General features: G+C 34.8%; 2 protein-coding genes across 2 annotated transcripts in view; one reads left to right on the top strand and one right to left on the bottom strand.

Annotated features, from left to right (window-relative positions):
- Positions 1–18,472, top strand: part of LOC308556080 (putative ATP-dependent RNA helicase DDX60) — a gene marked incomplete at its 5' end in the record, with an annotated part of 73,302 nt that extends 54,830 nt beyond the window's left edge. The window contains 10 exons of the mRNA XM_081135131.1: positions 1,155–1,259; positions 1,886–2,086; positions 2,481–2,585; positions 2,728–2,872; positions 4,606–4,727; positions 7,524–7,671; positions 9,978–10,120; positions 11,594–11,745; positions 17,549–17,611; positions 17,711–18,472. Of these exons, the coding sequence (XP_080991257.1) occupies positions 1,155–1,259; positions 1,886–2,086; positions 2,481–2,585; positions 2,728–2,872; positions 4,606–4,727; positions 7,524–7,671; positions 9,978–10,120; positions 11,594–11,745; positions 17,549–17,611; positions 17,711–17,819 (1,293 nt within the window). The 3' untranslated portion in view covers positions 17,820–18,472. The remainder of the gene's footprint in view (positions 1–1,154; positions 1,260–1,885; positions 2,087–2,480; positions 2,586–2,727; positions 2,873–4,605; positions 4,728–7,523; positions 7,672–9,977; positions 10,121–11,593; positions 11,746–17,548; positions 17,612–17,710) is intronic.
- Positions 18,473–19,154: 682 nt separating this feature from the next.
- ANXA10 (annexin A10) overlaps positions 19,155–21,689 on the bottom strand; it is a gene marked incomplete at both ends in the record, with an annotated part of 39,191 nt that continues 36,656 nt past the window's right edge. Inside the window, 2 exons of the mRNA XM_081135426.1 lie at positions 19,155–19,223; positions 21,194–21,316. Coding sequence (XP_080991552.1) covers positions 19,155–19,223; positions 21,194–21,316 — 192 coding nt within the window. The remainder of the gene's footprint in view (positions 19,224–21,193; positions 21,317–21,689) is intronic.

Below are 21,689 nucleotides of genomic sequence, written 5' to 3'. Positions count from 1 at the left end.
TTTATATCAGTGTGGACACATGGATGTTTAATTTATGCCTTGGATTATAATTCAGTGCTACTTTACTTGTTTTCTTGTTCAAATTGTTGCCGTTTTGGCAACTGGGAGCTCTTTCACTTGCTTCCTGTAACACTTTGGCATGCCTCCATCATTGTGAGTTGTTTGTTCTTGAGCACTTCCTTGCTTTCTGACAAAGTAAGATGCTTACTCATCCTGTATATTTCTTGCCCCCGTCTTAAGTAAGTCATGTCTCCAAAGGTCCCTGATTTCTTTTAGACTAAGCCTGAGAAACCACTACAACCAAGAAGAGTCAAAGGAGACATGCCTATCAAATGTAATGTGATACCAGGGGTACATACAGAAGAAGGACATTAGGCAAAAACTAAGAAAATTGAAAGAAAGTACGAACTTTAGTTAATAATAATATATCAATAAATTGTAACAAACGTACAGGACCTTTTAAGATGTTAATCATAGAGGAAACTGGGTGCAGAGTATAGAAACTGTACTGTCTTTGCAGATTTCTGTAAATCTAAGAGCTCTAAAAGTGAAGCCTATTAGCAATGTGTTCTATACAGGCATTAAAATATGTGTTCTGCAGGTACAGACTTCAGTGTTCTGTGAGGCTTCTTAACTTAAATCTGTATTACTGGTAACCTTTTTTTTTTTACCTTCTATCAATTATTGAGAGTAGAATTACTGAGAATAGAAAGTGTTAAAAATCTCTCATTCTTAATGTAAATATTTCTGTTTCTCTTTGTAGTTCTGCTAGATTCACTTTATATGTTTTAATATGTACTATACTGTGTAAGAAAATGGCATTTCGGGAGAGTCATTGATCGGCTGCCGCCACTGGAGATCTAGCTCGAAACCCTGGCACATGCCCTGATCGGGAATCAAACCCTGACCTCCTGGTTCATGGGTCACTGCTCAGCCACCGAGCCACGCTAGGAAAATCTTTCCTAATGCTTCTTTTATCATTTTTAATTTTTGGTGACATTGGCTTCCAATTGGAGTTTTAATTTAAAAAAAAATGATTTCAGGGGCTTTAATCTACTCAATATTTAAAGACTAAGCATACATTTATGTATTCTATGTTAAATTATTTATTATTTATTTACTTATTCATTTATTTATTTACCTTTGACCCTTAGGTGGTAACAGCTACTTCCACCCTTGCTTTGGGAATTAATATGCCATGTAAATCTGTTGTTTTTATGGAAGATTCTGTTTTTTTGGATGCCTTGAACTTTCGACAGGTATTTTATACAACCTGCCTGTGTTACATTTGCACACATAAGGGTTGGGAACATCTATTCAGTAAGGCAAAATAAAACCACATTTATTTGAAAACATTTGGAAACTAACACAATATTTTAAAATGGGTTCCAGATATATGACATTGTATGAATATGAATACATTTAAAGACACTTTGAGCACTTATTGACTAGCTAAGTGGGTTAGTTTACTTGGGAATATTCCTGCTTTGGTAAATATTATTGAACTTGAGCAAAAATAATATGAAGAAGAGGTAACCACATCTTCTGAGAACCCAAAGGTGCCAAGAATCTACAATTATAATTTGAATGTCTACAGTATTCTCAATTCATTCTAGTTTCTGCAAATACATTATTAAGTATGTGAGATCTTAAAACTCATGATCTTAAAACATAGACATTACTAAAAAAACAAACACACTTTGACAATATATTTGTAAAATAAAATAATATTTTAAACTTTGCTAAAGTTAATATACCAAGCAACAAAACCTCTTTTGAGATTTTTGAAGGTTTAATGTTTCACAAGGTATAAGTACATTAGACATTAACCACTTACAGACAAGATTTGACATGATTTAAAAGCGTTATGTGATCATCTCCATAGATGTCTGGTCGTGCAGGAAGACGTGGAGAGGATCTTATAGGAAATGTATTCTTCTATGGTATTCCATTACCGAAGATAGAAAGGCTCCTAAAGTCAAATGTGCCCAAACTAAAGGGTCAATTTCCTCTAAGCATAACCTTGGTTCTCAGACTCATGCTTTTAGTTGCCAAAGCAGAGGACAAGGAGGATGCCAAAGCAAAGGTACGCTGTTTTGCATTATTTAAATTACTTAAATAAATATAATTACTTAAGCTCAATTTTGTAAGTTATATAAATTACATAAGCTGAAGGAAATAAGATAACAATGTGTGGTAAATAAACTCCTGAAACATTTAATTCTGCTTTATAAATGCCCTTATTCAGCTCAAAAACATGCTTTTAACTTGCATGCTTTCAAACATTTGGAAAATTAAGCAATATTCAATGCCTAATTAAAAATACAAAAATTTTATCATATATGATATGTAGTACATAAGTAGATATAACATCCTGTTCTATAATAGAAATGTTTAGTTGTCCTTTGTATATTACATTTGGAAGATACACTATAAAATGTGCTTAATATCTAACTGGATATTTTGATATATATATGTAGGCATTATCGATTCTCCAACATTCACTGATGTCCTTCAAGCAACCGAAGATCAATTGCATGTTAAAGTTTTACTTTATATATTCTTTGCAATTCTTGATCAGAGAGGTAAGAATTAAACCTATTTCCACCAAATTAAGGTGTTAGTACACATGTTTAACTCCATTGTACTAAAATGTATTAACAATTTCTTTGTTTGATATTGCTGAGATCTGGAGACTAAGGTTAACATGTTAAAATTAATTTATAGGAATACCTGAATCAAGAATGTATTCCCATTGGATATTCTGGTCTTGTGTCACATTTGCACTACCATGAACCTGCAAACTTTGTTTTAGTAAGCTTGCTGAAGAAACGTTTATTTCACAAGTTGTGTATTCCAATGAAGAAAAAAGGTAAGCAAATATTCCTTTCCCAAACGTTCACTCATTAAATTGTGCATACAAACACACACACAGACTGCATGTGTAGTTACATCTATCCACATATTCCCCAGAATGGATGGTGTAACTTTCTAACTGCATTGTCTCTTAATGTATTTTGAACATTTTAAAATTTTATATCCACTATATATATGTTTATAAAAATATTATTAATGTATGCATGGTATATTTGTAAGTACTATAAATATTTTAATGACCATTTAATGTACTTTACATTAAAAAGAAACCCTTAGAGTAATAAATACTATTCTTTTAGAATCACAAGGCATTTTTAATGTATATATATCAGTTGAAATAAATTGCAATAATATATGTAAAACCACTAATTTATCCTTTTTATATCTGGTCATTGATATGAAAAACAGGCCTCTTTTTGATATCTTCACATTTAGGTCCTAATCATTAGCTATATCATAATAAAATATAAAAGTGACAATTCAAAAATCACATATAAACTGTAGGAATATATTGGCATCACAGTGTTGTCCTCTGTAATGATTTCCTTTTTTAAATCATAAATTATTTTTCCCTTTTTCATAACTTTAACATGAAGAAATTTAATTTTCTATGGAGAGAAATAAAGTGATATGTTCTAAATTCAAACGAACTAATTAATATCCCATTGTTCACTTTATTTTCAGTAAATTACCAACTTTTGTTAAAAGAACATTCAAAATAACAAAAATATTATATGATATACCTTAGAACTATTAATATATCTAACCATAAAGCTTTTAATCCATTACTAATCTATCTTTTTCATGAAAGGATCATAGAAAATAATCATCGCTAAATTTTACTTATTTTATAAATATTGTGAGTAATGTATCACAATGTTAAAGGAATAAAAAAAGCTGAAAAAATTTTTTCCATAATTCTATCAGTATGAACACATCAATTTGAGGTGTTTTTTGTTTGCTTGTTTGCTGGGAGTCTGGGAGCTTCACTCTTAGTGCTCTGCATTTCTCCAGGAGTTGAGACAGTTGCGGCTTGTTTCCAAGTTCTCACATGAGTGGCTATCAGTGTGGGCATGGCACTCTGTTAGATACGGTGGCCAGTTAAAAATAGGGAATCAGACATAGGGTTCCCCTGGAGATTTAGTGCCTAAAACACTGCAAGAATTTAAGCATATGGAAATGTAGGAAACAGATATTCCAAGGAGAGAAATATCAGGAACATAGCAATAGGAGTAGTCGTGAGCTTTTTATGGATTGTAATGTGTGCCAAAGACAGAATGGGTACAGGTTAACATTTGGCCTCGAGTGGCAGATAAGGAATTTGGAAAGAAGCATAAGGCCTTCATTCCTTAGCAGGTTTTGAAGCGAGGTGGGAAAATTGAGTGGAACAAAGCAGCAAAGGGAAGGTTTGGAGCCCATCATGGAACCCAGGGCAATTCCAAAACTAAAGGCCAGATGTCTGTTCTTTTTTCATTTTTATTCCTACAGCTAAGAATGGATCCAAGGATACCAAGAGTCTCTGTTAGTAGGAGGTCAGTTAGTCTGCATTATTATAAAGTAATATTATAATTTGTTTAAAGATTCACCAAGTATCTGGAAAGTGACATTTTTAAATGTGTCTTACCTTGAAATTTTAAGTTTAGGTATTAAGAACTGGCTCAGTATAGTTCTAAAATGATGAATTTTGTTCTCTAAAGTTTTGAAACTTAAACTCCTTATTTTAAACAGGCCCAAAGAGCTTTTCTAAAGAAGTGATGGAAACTTTAGTGGTGGTGTTAGCCAATCTTTTCGGAAGACGATATCTTCCTCCCTGTGTGAAAAACTTTAAAAAGAAATTTTCACATTCAGTGGTAAGAAAAAATATATATACCATAACCTTGTAATTTTATGTAAAATTTTTCCATTATAACATGCAATGCAATTGTATTTTCCCAATAACAAAGCTTTGCTGTCATTTACTAGAGTTACCTCTTAATCATGTGTCAGTCAGTTCTTGGTATATACAGTGACTTCTCAGCTGAGGTTTTCAGCTTGAGGTCTTGTTTAAAACCAGAAAACTCTATTCCTGTTAGAGGTTTTTAGCATGTGAGTAACATAGGATTTTTTATTACAATGAAGATTACCTAAATCATTACATTTAATGGTGAAATAATGGCCACAGTAACATTTAATTTGAAACGCGAAGACATGAATGCTCAGTTTAACAGCCATTGGAAATTATTGTTCTGGGAATTGTACTCATTGCCAAATGACAAGAAATTAAAAATATGATATAATTATGGGAAAGGTAAGCATAGCGAACATGAAGTACAGTAATGGAATTTAAAGCCAGATAGATTCCTGGACTCCTTCTGAGCTCTGCTACTTAACACATAGGTGGCCTTAAGCAAATTTCTTTATCCCAATCTGTTACTTATTTGTAAATTGGGAATCATAATAGTACCTACTTCAAAGGATTGCTATGAAGATTGAATTAATTAACATATGCAAAGTGCTTAGAACAGTGCTTAGCACTTAGGAAGCATTCAACAAGTGTTAGCTCTTATTTTCATGTACAGAAGAAATGACTAGCTATTTAAAAAGCCAAAATGATCAACAGAAAAATGATTACGATTAATGAGTTTAATAAGTCTTCATGTGCAAAAGAGATGTAATGAAATATATAGCTTTTTCATGTACTGAAGTTATGAAAAAATAAAATGTAAAATAATCCTACCAATAGTAAAAAATGGATATTAACAAGATACTATAGTTTACTTGTTAATATGACAAAAATTGCAATTGACAGTTATGTTGACAGTAAATAGATATATCCTTTAAAATATTCTTTAATGTAGTATTTTTACTTAGAATTTATAATAATGATATAACCAAAACAGAAATTAAAATGATGTAAAAATCTTTTATTAGTTTCCTTAAGCAGCTATAACAAAGCACCAAAAACTGGGTGACTTTAACAACAAAAATGCTGCCTCCGTTCTGGAGGCTGCAAGTCTAGGCAGGTTGGATTACCTCTAAAGACAGGGAAAAATCTGTTTCATGCCTCGCTTCTAGCTTCTGGTTCTTTGGCATTCCTTGACTTGTAGACACATCACCCTAATTTCTACCTTCATGCTCACAAGGCATTCTCCCTGTGTTCCTGTCTCTGTGTCCAAATTTCCCCTTTTTATAAGGATACCAGTCATATTGGATTAGGGCCCATCCTATTCTAGTATGACCTCATCTTAACTAATTACATCTGCAATGACCCTATTTTCTAATAAGGTTACATTCTGAACCTTAGGATTTCAACATACAATGTTTTGTGGGACACAATTCAAACCATAACATATCATAATTATTTATAATTGAAAACTGGATGCCACCTATATATCCAACAAAAAGTGAATGGTTAAATGAATTTTAGCAAACCTCTATGTGGTATTATTATGTAGCTACTAGAATTCATCTTCTCAAATAATATTCCATGACCTCAGAAAATACTCCAGATATAACATTGAGTATAATCTTTAGGCAGAAAAGAAACAGAATACTACAAAAAATTTTGTATGTAAAAGACTGAAAGGAAATACTATACAGCCAAATCTTTATAACCTATCTTCCTGGGCGGTAGTGTTGCCAGAGGAAATAGGATTCTTCCACAGTCTCGCAGGAAATGCATTTCAGAGATGCACACACAGGAGGAGTTGAGGTATAAGTGGAAAGATTTATTGGAGCGAAAACAAAGGACTGCCACCAGGCGCACCACGCCCAGGGGCTCATCCACGACCTGGTGGCTCCGCTCCTTCTCGCTGTAGAAGTCTAGCCTCTGGGTCCGCAGACCCAGACCCGTCCCCACGAGGGCCAGGACCCAGAGCTGCCAGGCCATGGGCCCAGCACCCAAGGCTCCAGGGGTCCAGCGCAGCCCCTGTGCTCGTGGGGCCGGCGGTTGGCCTGTGCGGCTGCCGAAGGGATCTCGTGGGTGCTGCTGAGCCGCCTTAGTGGAGCTTTGACTGTGTTTCCTTGGGCTTGGGCGAGAGCAGGCTTCCTTCCACTAACCAACCTCTTTCTCGGACCTTCCCGGGGCTGTGTTGGAGCCTCTCCCTATCCAGTCTTTCTCCTGGGTCTTCCGGGGTTTTCTGCCCTTACCCTATCTGATTTTCCCAGGCTAGACTCCTGGGAAAGGTCCCCATGTTGGCTCCTACTGCACGTGCCCCCAAGTTCTGCTTCCTCATCTGGCCTCTACTGCACTTGTGCCCAGCAAGGGAATGTCCCCCTGCTCATCCCGCCACCCGGTAACCCAGCTGCTCCCTGCCTACTGGGGCCAGGGGGAGAGAGAGTGGGGGGAGGTTGGGGGTAATGTCCCTTTCCCCAAGGATGCGGCTGTCCCCTGGGGTGCCTGTGAAGCTGTAGCTTCCTAGTTAATCAGGCTTGGCCAGTTTTGCTCCCTTCTTTGTTAATACCTAATTAGCTACCTATAGGAAGAATAAGATCACAGGTGATTTTAGTGTTTGTGTTTATACTTTTACAAATAATAGAATTTATACTTCAAATATGTTTTTCATCCAGACTTTTAACTGTATTATGACCCTGTGTTTCACAGACTTTGGTAATCTTCTGCCTTTTTTTTTTTTTAATTTACACTTTTCTAATTCATTGTTTCCTAGGTAATCCTAGATGATCTTCCCAAGGAATTTGCCGAAGTGGTAGAGGAACACAACAACAGAATTCAAGAGAATTTTGGCTCCTTCCTCCTAACGATTTCTAAGTTGGCTGACATGAGGAAAGAATACCAACTACCTCTCTCAGAAATTGGTAAGATTGGGAATGTGCTTAAAGAGAACGTGGAGTCAATACAAGGAAACAAATGTAGATGTATTGAGATAAAACTAAACTTTACAAAATAAGGACAAATTATTGCAAAAAGGAGACTAGCATAATCCTTCAGATCCATGCTGTGGAAATTATATACTGAAAACATTATTTGGAATTACCTAGGCCACCATAAATTTGATTTGACACCAAATACTTAAAATAGTTCTCTATTTCCGGGTGTCATTATAAGCTGGTCTAAATTTATTCTAAAATATCTCCTTTCCTGTTGATGCTATTTTTAGTAGATATTGATGCTCATAGCTAAACTTTCAAATTTGAATAACTTTAGAAACATAAGAAAAGGAATATTGCCATGTTTATTAGTGGTCATCAGTATGTTATACTTCCTTGAGTACTATGGGGCACATTAAAGAAGGTAAGGCTTTGCCCATGCCTTTGAGGAAAGGACAGGATAGATGGAAAATAAAAATATAAGAAAAATTCAGTAATGTATGCCAGATAAAATAAAGGGATTAGAAGTAGAGAATACACCCAGTGCCCCCAAATGGAAAGACAGAAGGATTGAGAGCTAAGAGGAAAATGGGAAGGTGACATAATTTTGGATTACATTAAACCACAAAGTTTATGATAATTTGCTATATAAGCATTAAGAAACTAATATAATTTCTTATAAGTGACATGTGAATAAATAATACTGACAAATAATAGGTGTAATTTTTCCTAAGTTTTTAAAAAATTGAGGTGAAATTCATATATGTAATATACAATTATATACTTTCCAAGTACTGTATACAATTCATTAGCATTTGGTGCAGTAAAGTGATGTGCAATTACCACCTCTAATTAAAACAAATAATGCCAAATAATTATAACTGTTAAAAATTGCAAGGTTACTTATTAATAAATCCTAGTCATAAATTTTAATTTTGCAGGCTTGAAAGTCAAGCATTAAGCACTTGCATTTGTCTCCTAAACTTGGGATCCACCGAACAATGTACAAGGGAGTAATATGGATAAAGCTAAATTAGAAAACATAGCTTCCGTCTACAGTCAGATGTGTTTCATGAAACAGCCCTGAGTGAGGTTGCACTTGTCTGTCCCCCAAATGAAACAGCAATGCCCTTTTCTTGTATTTCTATCCTCTAAGTTACCACATATAATAGAGAAAATAGGATGTATCCCCTTAGTAATCAGGTGGACCTTAAGCAGAGATGGAAAGACAAATGGAAAAGGACTGACAGAAAGACTGACAGAGACAGACACAGAGAAGTGTGCGTGGGAAAGGCAGGGATACAGAGAGGAATAAATAGAGTCACACAGAGAGAGAGGGAGGAGAGAGAGGTAGAAACAGAAAGAGACAAACACATAAACAGAAAGACAGGAGAGAGACAAAGAGAGTGAGACAGGAAATAGACAATAATCGAGAAAAGCAAAAAAGAACAAACAGGACAGACGAAATGAGGCAGAGAGAACAGAAGAGAGGCAGCGAGTCAGTCAAAGAGAAACAACGAGACAAACTGAAACCAAGAGAATTAAGTCGGAGAAGGAAGAAACAGAGGAAGGTAGAGGGAAGAGAGACTATAGATAGGTAGGTGATATAGATAGATCCGGAGAGGTGGCAGGGAACCATTTGAGAGGGACATGCCAACAGCTCCGTTCCCAGCTCACCACCCAGGCCGGGGGGCCGTGAGTGAGTTCCACAAAACCTCCAGATGTTCCTCTCCTGCTTTTGCCTCCGGCTCAGTGAAGTAGGAATTTTCTCCCTTCTGCCGGAGTATGAGGAATAGTGTCAGTGTAAGAAAGTGGGCATGATGTCCATTTTAATTCTATTGTGAGTGCAGTTTTTATAGTTCCATAGGATCTTGAGAGGCATTAACTGAAAATGAAATTCATTCCAAAGGACAGGTGGATGGCGCTGGGGTTTGACCTGGGCTCCTCAGATCCACTAGTGTGCAAGGAAGCGTGTTTTCTAGTTTGTCAATAGTGTCTTTCTAATTTCTGAGTGGATAGACATGGGGTTCTCCAATTGGATCAACTGATAACTACAAATAATGGAACCACTAGCAGATGCCAGAATGATTTTCATTTATGAAGGTCTTCTCAGTGATCATGCGGCAATACACCCCTAAGCTTTCCTCTTAAATGCTTTTGTTAAAAAAAAGACTTCAACCATTTGTTTATACTAATGGTATAAACAAGTATGATTTATTTTAAATTATTTGGTTTAATAGGAGAGCAGTGTTCAATCACTTTCTTATCTGATTTTTTATTTGATTTCTTATTAGACTTTTCAGGTAAAGAATGTGAAGACTCTGAACTGGTCTCTCACTTGATGCCTGGGACTGAGAGCAGAACTGCTGTCTCCCCATTTGCTTGCCTGTCCAATATAACGGATCGGGATTTATTTAATATTGATGTGGTCAATGATGTATGTAAATTTCGCTGTGAAACTTTCTTTTATCCTGTCTATCATTTAAGAGAAATAATTTTATGTGATTATAATACTAGCTAAGAGTCCAGTAAAACAAAGCCCTCTTATTCATAGTCTAGAATGAATAAAATAAAATAGCACTTTTCACTGAAGTGGGAAACATTTCTCTCTCGCTCTCTCTTTTTACTGCGTAAGTAGTTTTAAAATAGAAACACTGAGTTAGATAATAAAAAGAATGTGATTCTCTCAGTTAATCATCACGTATGAATTATGTTATCTTACTTTTGTGAATCACTATAGTTTAAGCCTTTGGCACTCCAGGTGTACACCAGAGACCAGCAACATCAGTATCACCGGCTAGAAATGAGGAATCGCGGGAACTATCTCAGAACAACTGAGTACAAACTACACATTAACATGAAACAGACTCACAGATGCGGACAGCAGACCCATGGGGGCCAGACGGGAGGGGGTTTGGGGGATGGGTGTAAAAGGTGAAGGGATTGAGAAGCACAGATTGGTAGTTATAAAATAGCCATGGGGATGTAAAGCACAGCGTAGGGAATACAGTCAGTAATAACTATGTGCCAGATGGGTACTGGAAGTATCCAGGGGAACAGTTTGTAAAGTATATGATTGTCTAACCACTATACTGTGTACCCAAAACTAATACAAAATAATACTGAATGTAAACTGTAATTGAAAAAAAATTAAAAAAAAAAAAATAGAAAAAAAAAGCAAAACATTAGAGGAGCCCTGCTTTAAACCAATTTGTGTTTGCTTCATTTTTGTGAGCCCTGCACCTAAAAATGGTGCTTAGAACAGAGCAGAAACTCAATACATATGTATTAAGCACTTAAATGTTCAAAACTGACACAGGAGCTGCTTCTTTTACTGCTCTACAAAGTTGGGAGTCATGGGACTGCCAGTCCTACCTGGGCCCCTGACAGCTTATCCATAGCATGTTGGTGGAAATGAATTCCAACAACTGTGATTATATTATTGGCCAAAATCAGTTGCTTATATCCTGGGGGAAAAAATAGATGTGTGTGGAAAAAAGAAGATCAAGCACTACTATTTTTATGTGTAGCTGATAACAATATAAGTTTATAAGCCCTTAAAGATCTTTTCAGGAAAAATGATTTTTTAAAAAATATTTGTAGTATATTTCCAAGGTTGTAAAAGTGACTGTCTCTCCTAATTCTGAATAAATTAGATATATCATGTTTGCGATATCAAAAATAGTTTTAATACTGTGAACATTGATGCTTTTACTGACATTATTTGGTCACTTATGTTAAAGTTTGCAGAACCTTAATACACCGAGCATTTGACAATGTTTTATTAAAATATATTGGGTTATTGTTTCAGTTAGCTGGATGTAATGAACCACAATAATCAAATTTTATAATAGATTGAGGCATATCTCAAAACAAATGCTAACAATCTAAAAATCTCTGCATTCCTCAGGCTATGTTACGAACAATTGATGTCCATGTTAAAAATATTCCTTTCCTTTGGTTGAATAAATATGATACGCATGGAAGGAAGTGTCCTTTGAATGGTTATGTATTGAACTTCTACAAAAACCGCTCCCTGTCGGGACTCACTTTGGATAACTGGTATGACTTTTTCTATTTAAACATTCTTTATAGACATATATGTGTTCATGTGATTAATGTTTATTTTGCTGTGGCTCTGTAATTTATGAGGAAAATTTAAGATGCAGTAATTTAAGAAGAGTCATGAAGATGCACTTTACTTGGAACTATTTTAAAATGCTACTTATTATTCTTATTGTTGAGGGGAAGTTCAGATAACATAAAATTAACTGTAGGAAAGAGAACAATTTGGCAACATTTGGTACATTCATAATGTTGTGGGACAACCACCCCTCTCTAGCTGCTACACATTTTCCTTAACCCAAGGATAAAATCTGTACCCATTGCACAGTAACTCCCTTTCTCCCTTCCCCCATCCTCTGGCAACTACCAGTCTGTTCTCTGTCTCTATGGATTTACCTCATCTGAATATTTAAAGTAAATGAAATCATATGTGACCTTTTATGTCTGACTTCTCTCGTTATAACATTTCATCGTTGTAGCATTATCAGTATTTCACTCCTGTTTACAGCTGAGTATTATTCCATATATATATATGTATATATATATATATAATTTTTTTATCGAGGTGATTAGTATTTTGGGTTGTTTCAACTTTTGGTTATTGTGAATAGTACTGCTATGAATATGCATGTACATGTATTTGAGTACTTGTTTTTAATTCTTTTGGGTGTATTTTTAAGAGTAGGATTGCTGGGTCATTATAATAACTCCATATTTAACTTTTTGAGAAACGATTGAAATATTTTCCACAGCAGTTGAACTGTTTTATGTTATCACTGGCAATGTGCAAGGTTTCTTTTTTCTCCATAATCTCGCCACACTTGTTATTTTCATTTGTTAAACAAGTAGAGCCATTGTAGTGGGTGTGGAGTGATATATATCTCACTGTGCTTTTGATTTGCATTTCCCTATACACTGATGGTGTTGAGCATCTTTCATCTTTTCATTTTATAAAAAGATGTATATATTCTTTGGAGAAATGTCTATTCAATTTTTTTGCCCATTTTTTGTGTCGTTTTTCTTTTTGTTCTTGAGTTGTAGAAGCTGTTTATAATTTTGGATAATAGACTTATCAGATATATGTTTTATAAATATTTTCTCCTTTTCTGTAAGTTATCTTTTCATTTCCTCGCTAGTGTCTTTTGATATGCAAGTTTTTAATATTGATAAAGTCTAATCTTTTTTTCTGTTGCTTATGTTTTTGGTGTCATATCTAAAAATCCATTCACAAATTCAAGGTCATGAATATTTATCTCTAGGTTTTCTTCTAAGAGTGTTAAAGTTTTAGCTCTTATATTAAGGTAGTTAATTTATTTTCAAATAAATTTTGTTATATGTTATGAGATAAGGTCCATTTCACTCATTTGCATGTGGGTATACAGTTGTCCTAGCACCATTTTCTGAATTCTTTCCCCGCTGAATGGCCTTGACACTTGGTCAAAGACCAGTTGACCATAGGTATTGGGTTTGTTTCTGAACTCTTGAGTCTATTCCATTAGTATATAGGTCCATCTGTAAGCTAGCACCACGCTGTTTTGATTGCTATGGATTTTGCACTAGGTCAGTGTGAGTCTTCAAGTTTTCTTCTTTGTATTTAATATTCTGTCAGCTATTCAAGGACGTTTGCAATTCTATACGGATTTGAGGGTTGTCTTTTCCACTTCTGCAATAAAGCCTGGAAATTTTGAAAGGCGCTGTAATGAATCTATAGAGTACTTTGGCTATATTGTCATATTAACAGTAATAAGTCTTTCAATTCATAAACCTAAGATGTATTTCCATTTTTTAGGTCTCCTTTAATTTTTTTCAGCAATGTTGTCATTTTCAGTTTACAAGTCTTTAACCTCTTTGGTTAAATTTATCTCTAGGATTTTATTTTTTAGATGCTGTTGTAATTGGACTTTTTTCCTTAATATCCTTTTCAGAAAGTAACTTGCTTGCATATAGAAACACAACTGATTTTTTGAATATTGAGCTTATATTCTACAACTTTAAAAAATAGTTTACTATGTCTAAGAGTTATTTTGTGGATTCTTCGGGATTCTCTATATATGGAATCAAGTCATCTCTGAATAGAGAGAGTTTTATTTCTTCTCTTCCAAGTTGGCAATTTGGATGCTTTTTTTCCCCCCCTTCTTTTTACCTAATTGCTCTGGCTAGTACTTCCAGTAAAATGTTGAAAAGCACTGGTAAAAGCAGATATCCTTGTTTTTCCTGATCTTAGGAAAAAGTTTTCAGTCTATTATCATCATGATGTTAGCTGTGGGATTTTCCATAAATTTCCTTTATAATGATAAGGAAATCCCCTTGTATTCCTAGTTTTGATGGGTGTTTTTATTATGAAAGGATTTTTTCCAAGTGCTTATTCTGCATTAATTGTGGTGATCCTGTGGCTTTTCTCCTTTATTCTATTAATATGGTGTACTACGTTGATTTTCTTATGTTATATTTTTTGCAATCCGGGGATAAATTTCACTAAGTCATAGTGTGCAATCTTCTAAATATGCTGCAGGATTCAGTTTGCTGGCATTTTGTCAAGAATTTTTGCATCTATATTCATAAGGGGTATTGGTCTGTAGTTTCCTTTTCTTGTAATATCTTAGTTTGGTTTCAGTATCAGGGTAACATAGGCCTCATAAAATGAGTTAGGAAGATTGGTGTTAATTATTCTTTAAATGGTTGAATTCACCAGTTAAGCCAACTGGTCTGGACTTTTTTTTTGTTGGGAAGTTTTTGATAACTGATTCATTTTCTTGTTATACGTTTTATTAGCTTTCCTATTTATTTTAAATAAGTTTTGCTAATTTGTGTATTTCTAGGAATTTGCCCACTTCATCTAGATTATCCAGTATTTTGGTGTAGAGTTAGTTGTTCATAGTACTCTTAAATACAATTCTTCCCCCACCCCCCATAGCATAGATAATAATATCTCTGTGTTTATTCTTGATTTTATTTATTCACATCTTTCTTTTTTCCTTTGTCAGTGTAGCTAAAGGTTTATCAATTTTGTTGATCTTTTCTGAAATCCAACTTTTGTTTCATTGATTCTCTTTATTAGTTTTCTATTCTCTATTTCATTTATCACCACACTGATGATCCTTTTTATTTCCTTTCCCCTGCTAACTTAGGTTTTAGATCACTCTTCTTTTTCTGGCTCCTTAAGATGGAACTATAGGTTGTTGATTTTAGGTCTTTTATATTTTTCAATGTAGGCATTGACTGGTGTAAATTTCCTTCTGAGCACTGCTTTCTCTGTATCCCATAAGTTTTGGTATATTGTGCTTTCACTGTTATTTGTTTCTGTTTTCTAATTTTTCTGTGATTTCTTCTTTGACCGATTGTTTGTCTGCTGTTTAATTTCCATATATTTGTCAATTTTCCAGTTGACCTTCTTTTAGTGATTTGTAGCATCATTTCATTGTGGTATGAAAAGATACTTTGTCTGACATCAGTATTTTTAAATATATTGAAACTTGTTTTGTAGCCTAACATATGGGCTCTTTTGGCAAATGCTTGATATGCACATGAGAAGAATATATGTTGTTGAGTGTAGTCATCAAAATATGTCTGTTAGGTCTAGTTGGCTTATCGTGTTAAGTCACTTATTTCCTTACTGATCTTCTCTCTAGATGTTCTATCCATTACTGCAAGTGGGGTATTGAAATCTTCAACTATTATTTTAAACCTGTCAGTTTCTTTCTTTAACTCTGTCAGTGTTTGCTTCATATATTTGGGGCCTCTCTTGTTTGGGGTTTATATGCTTATGATTGTTTTGCCTTCTACATGAATTAATCTTTTTATCAATACATAATATATATTTTTTTCTCATGTAACAGTTTTTTTACTTAGTCTATTTTGCCCGATATTAGTATAAGCTACCCAAGCTCTCTTTTATTTACTATTTGCATGAAATATCATTTTCTTCATCCTTTCATTTTCCATACCTTTGTTTTTTTAGATACAAAATGTTTCCTACAGAATATAACTGGATGATGTTTATTTTTTGTCCATTTGACCAATCTTCATCTTTTCTTGAATAATTTAACTCATTTACATTTAAAATAATTACTGATGCAGAAGGACTTACGTTTGCCTTTTTTTTTATAAGTCTTATACCTTTTTTGTTTCTCTGGGATAGTTTCTGATAATTTTATCTGTAAAATGGGCACACTTTCTTGTTTCTTTTCATGATTCAAAACTGTTTTTGAGAACTATACATTTTTAATGTTATAATGTTGTAATTCTGGAATTTTCTCCCTTCTCAGGGTTTGTCGTCTTTGTTTCTAGCTGACCACCAGAGCTGTTGTTTTGCTTAGTGACTTTTCTAAACAATTTTTCAAAAGTCTGTATTCTTCATTATGTGTGATCTCTGAAGTCTTTATTTCTTAGTTTGTATTCAGCTAGTGTTTTGGCAGATTTTTTTTTTTTTTTTTTTTGAACACGGGAGAGAGAAAGAAAGGAGAAGAAGAGGGAGGAGGAGGAAGAGGGGGAAAGCGAAGAAAAAATTCTCCATTTTTTGAAGTTTGGCTCTGCGTTAGGATACTTCCATCAACACTTAGCCCCTTTACAATTCTGCCTTACCCTTCACTTCTTGCTTGCACTAATCTTAGAGACCACCAGAGGGTCTTCTCAGGTCTTTTCTGAGCATGTGTCCAGCCCTAGTTATGAGCATGACTGTCTAAATTTTTCAATATGCTGGTCACTCTTTCCCAGGTTTTTCTCACAGGCTGTCATTACTCAATCCTGTTGACTCAACAGCTGCAGTGGCTCCTTTGACTTTCCGTTTTTCCTTCCCAAGTGAGTTTTGAGGCAGGCAAAACAAAGACAAGCACCTCAGTTTACACAGCTCCCAGACAGGTTAGAACAGACAGATAAACACATTCTTTGTTAATAAGGTCCACTCTGCTCCCTCTGGAACTAGGGATCAGAGCCACACTGGGAACACAGACTGTCCCAAAGCTGGCAGAAGGGTGGGGAGAGGGCAAATGAAGATGTCACAAAGCTTTTCTAAACTTTTTCATGATTTGGGTTAATTAAACCTTTGACTATTTTCCAGAGTTCTGACAAAGTTGACTCTGACATTTCTGTGTGTGTGTATATATATATATATATATATATATATATACACACACATATACACACACACACACACACACACACACACACACACACACACACACATACATATATAGGTATAATTTGTTTCTGTGGAAAGATGGACCCTTAGAGATGCCTATGCTGCATTTTCACTGACATCACTTACAATTGGCAGTGTTTTTAACATATGTGAAATACTTAAATTTGTAATAATAATGTGCTACTATATAAAAGGACTGCAGGTCTTAATTTTTTATAAATAATTAGCCTCTTTTGCCCGACTGGTGTGGCTCAGTAGTTGAGCATCGACCTATGACCCTGGAGATCTCAGTTCGATTCCTGGTTGAGGGCTTGATCCCCAGTAGAGGGCCTGCAGGAGGCAGCCAATCAATGACTGTCTCTCACCATTGATGTTTCTATCTCTCTCTTCTCTCTGTCTTTCTCTGAAATCAATTAAAAAATATATATGTAAAAAATAATTAGCCTCTTTACTAGTTTAGTCAATTGAGAACTAAAATGGGGATAATAAAATACTGGATGCAAAGGACACAAACACTTCTTTGCAGTCTTTTCATATCTGTTTTAATTTTTTTGTGTGGAAAAGTCAGGAATTAGGTGGCCATTATTACTTCCTTTACTGTAGATTGATAACATACTCAAAACAAATTTATTCCTTTAAATGTTACTTTGTCTTTTTTTCTAGGTTAAATATGGGAGATGCTTTTACTTTAATCAGAGATTTTGCACTTACTGTTCAGTCCATCAGGTATAGTAAACACTTTTGCATTTAAAGATCATATAACCAGCTGAACATCATTAAGTAAAAATAACAATGATAATAATTTAAACATTTAATCTTTTACAGGATTTCACTGAGTGAATTATGTGATGACGAAGATGACAATGTTGTGTTAGCATTTAAACAACTAATTAAAGCATTCAGTTCAATCTTAGGAAAAAAAGCAATAGGCTGAATGTTAAACTTGACCCAAGTACTGTGTTCCTAGAAAATAGAGATGGTCAAGAAATTTCCTTGCCCTGTTGTGTTTCAGGAAATGGTTTACTGCAAAGAACCACCCTATCTTCTATGACTTAGACTTATAGACGACCCCCTTGTTTACCTATGACAATCCTCAACATACCCTCCCAATTCCCATGTTTTGTCTCATAAATGATTAATTTAACTGTTTTCTTCTGCTGACAAAATTCATGCTTATTTGACTTGACCAACTTCAGTCAGGTTTCTCCCCTCCCCACAGGTCCTAAATCTTAATCTACCCTTAGGACCCTCCTGAAAACTGCCTGGAGGCATTCTCAGATCAACGGTCCCTGAACCACTGTCCAATTTCATATCAACTATGATTGGGAAGGTCAGCCAAAGACATTGCCAGGTCCACTGTCCAATCACACCACACATTCATGCCATCCCTTCATACCTGATTATTTCTTAATTAAGCCTGTGTTCTTATCCCTAGAAATTAAATTTTTTTTCTGGCTGACCTTAGAGACCCCTGAAAATCTCATAGGCAGCATGTTTTCTTATTTCATTAGCCCCCCCTTCCTACAGCAATAGGCCTCTCCACTTACTGCAATACATATTTTTTTCAAATAAAGTCTCTCATTGTTTAAGTCTGGATTTGTTTTTTATTTGACTTTCATTCTGTGCCAAAGAAACAAAATGCATTACCTAGCTAGAGTATAGAGTTCACAATTTATTGAACAGCTTATTGAAAGATGTCCAGTGAGAAAAGTTTCTATTTAGATATCTAAATCCTCACCATGAGTTCTAACAATAATTTTCTCCTTCTAAAAATTTATCTTGTATACTAGCTATGCCAAATATCTCAAACAATTACTACTTTCAGTTTGAAATATGATATTTTTAAAGATAGAAGCCAAACCCAATTTAGAACACTATCACATCATACACCACAGCAGTAAGTTGAAATTTTTTAAAAAAATTAGTTATAGCTTATATTCAATATTATTTTGTATTAGTTTTAGGTATATAGCATAGTGGTTTGACAATCATATATTTTACAAAGTGTTGTCCTTGATATCTCCAGTACCCACCTGGCACCATGCATAGTTATTACAATAAATTATTGGTTTAGGTAATAAGTAAAAATCCAGTCTCACATAAATTTATCAATAGAGTTTTCTTTGGCTTAGAATAATTTTAAAAATAGAAAAAGAAATATGATTTTATACTTTTGTTTTAATGCTACTAACAATGCAGATTCATGACAAAATCTCTATTAGACATGTCTATCAAGAGGAGTATGCATCCTCCAAAGCCTTCCCTTGACTTAGTAGTCTTCAGCATCCCCAGCACAGATGGCAAGCAGAGCTTTTTCATAGTGCCCTGAAGCAAAATTCTGAAAGAAATAATGTATTTGAAATAAAACGTCAATATTTCTAAGAAGAACCCTGACTCCTCTGAACTACATTATGAAAGACCCATGGGCTATTAGATTTTCCAAAATTATTTACTTTTTTGGCTAAATATTTAATATATCCTGAGAATTATTCCCAGTGGAAGTTGTTGAATGGGGTTTATATAAAGTTGATTGAACCCTAATGTGTATTTATAAGAAGAATAACTTGAAGTAGAATTAAATCTTCTTCTCAACGTTAATAAGAGGTATCCTAATAATATTGCTATAAATCATTACAGTGTCTGGAGGGCAAACTGACAATATGCATTAAAAAGACTTCTAAATGCTTACATTCATTAATGAAGTAATTCTACTTCAAGAAATGTATCTTAAGGAAATAATTATCAATTATTGATGAGCACAAAGATTTATGCTAAAAAATATACACCATAATATTATGTATAATAGTTGAAAATTAAAAAGCAACATATAATACTGTGGAGTAGTCCATGTACCTTACAACTTATACAATAAAAATACTCTTCTAAGTAGTAAAACATTAATATTTATATACAGTTTTAAAAAGACAAAAAGCATCTAAAACAAATTTTATCATGGTTATCTGGGGTGGACAATTAAGGTAACTTTTATCTTCTTTTTATGACCTATAGTTTCTAAGTTTTTCAAAACAATGAGAGTAGTAAATAAATGGAATTCTGAAACCTATCTTTGTTAATAATCAACCATCACATTAATGTTCTCTTATATAATGTCACATAATTACAATTGACTGCTGCAAACCCACATAGTTAAGTGGCATTAGTATGTAAATATTAGTAGAGTTTGAGGTGGTTGTGATTACTTGCAGTAAATGTATTAGAATTAGTTTATTCATTTAGAAAATGAGTTATGACACACATTTCTCAACGAGAAATGTTTATCATCACTAAAAGTTTAGGGTTGTGAAGGTTGTAAGGGATGTAGGTTGAAGGGATGCAAGGAGAATTTTATCAAAGACATAAGAATAAGATTTCCCTTAACTGATGCAGCAGCACTTCCTCTTAAAAACCACTTTGGCTCCCCAGGGGCCTGTAAAGTCTGTTTCCTGTGGTCTCTTGGTCTTTGGGTTGTCGAGTTGCCTCTGGATCACTCTTTCAATGAAAAAGCCATCCATGCAATTGAGCATTTCAGTGTAAACCAATGTGAACAAGGTAGATAAGTGGGAAATAGAATTTAAAATATATTCTCAGGGCCCTGTGCTTGGTTTAGTGCTCCACTGGTGCCATCTTGAAACTCTATAATTTTTTGTAAAAGGGATCAAGACTTTTCATTTTCCATTGGGTACCAAAAATTACGTAGATGGTTCTATATATTCTGATAATTCTTTGCTAGGTTTTATCAAAATCCAGGGTAAAGTTGAGAAGTATCAGGATGATAAATCTGGCTTGTTTACTTCTGAATCATTGCTTTTTGCCCTTCAAGGGCTAACGGGATAGGAAGGTGCAGAATTTTACATATCAGTGTTAAATTCCTCCAGATTACCCTTTATGGGATTTGACTGGCTGCCTTGCCTTGTATGATAATATGAGAGGACATCTGTACTAATCTTGGAGGCCTCTTCACAATTAATGTGGTCGTGTTGCAAAGTGTGTTTTCTCAGTGCTGATCATACTTCAGAATTGAGCTCATAAAACACAGCTATGCAATTAGGAAATGGATGTTTTACGTGACTACATCAATGATTTTTGCTTAAAACACACGAAGGGGGAGTAAGACCTATAACCCCTGTGAAGGGATTTCCTCAGCACTGGGGATGCGCCGAAGGCTGGCTGATATACTGAAGTCGATTATCCCGGTCAGGTTGTTTAACATTTGAGATTCTAAACTGAAGTTATTGAAATTAAAGCTCTTACTTCAGTTTCTAAAAGGACAAACTATGGGTCCAAATAAATCACGTACGGGAGACTTACTTTGATATCATGAAATAGGGATTTTCCGTATCTCTCTTTGTACCGTTTCCTTATGGTCATCAGGTCTATTTCACTTCTGGCAATTAGAATCCTGATCACAGTTTTATTATGGAAACCAAAGTCCTAAAAGATACAGAAAAGAAAAAATGAGAAAACAGTACCTTCCAGTTGATCTGTCTGGAACAGACCCGTCCCCTCTTCTGGAGCAGCTTGCTCTCCTGCCTTACCCGTCAGCCCCTGGCATCGCGTCCCCAGAGGTCCTGAGTCACACCCTGAGTTGCCTCTGCCTTCCTCTCCTCGCTGTGCACACACGCTCGAGGAAGGGTTCTGCCTGTTTTCCTTCTGACTCTCTTATTGTCAGTGGCCTAATCATTTCCCCCTGATTCTGCAATTTTCAGCCTTGTCAACCTTCACACATTGCATTATAAAATGCAAATCTTAGCATGTTCTCTTTCTAGGTGAAAATTCATCTTGGCCGGCAGGAGGAGTGGAGAGT

This window comes from Miniopterus schreibersii (assembly GCF_964146895.1).
Source record: "Miniopterus schreibersii genome assembly, chromosome: 4".
Taxonomy (NCBI): domain Eukaryota; kingdom Metazoa; phylum Chordata; class Mammalia; order Chiroptera; family Miniopteridae; genus Miniopterus; species Miniopterus schreibersii.
This window is presented reverse-complemented; position numbering and strand designations above follow the sequence as displayed.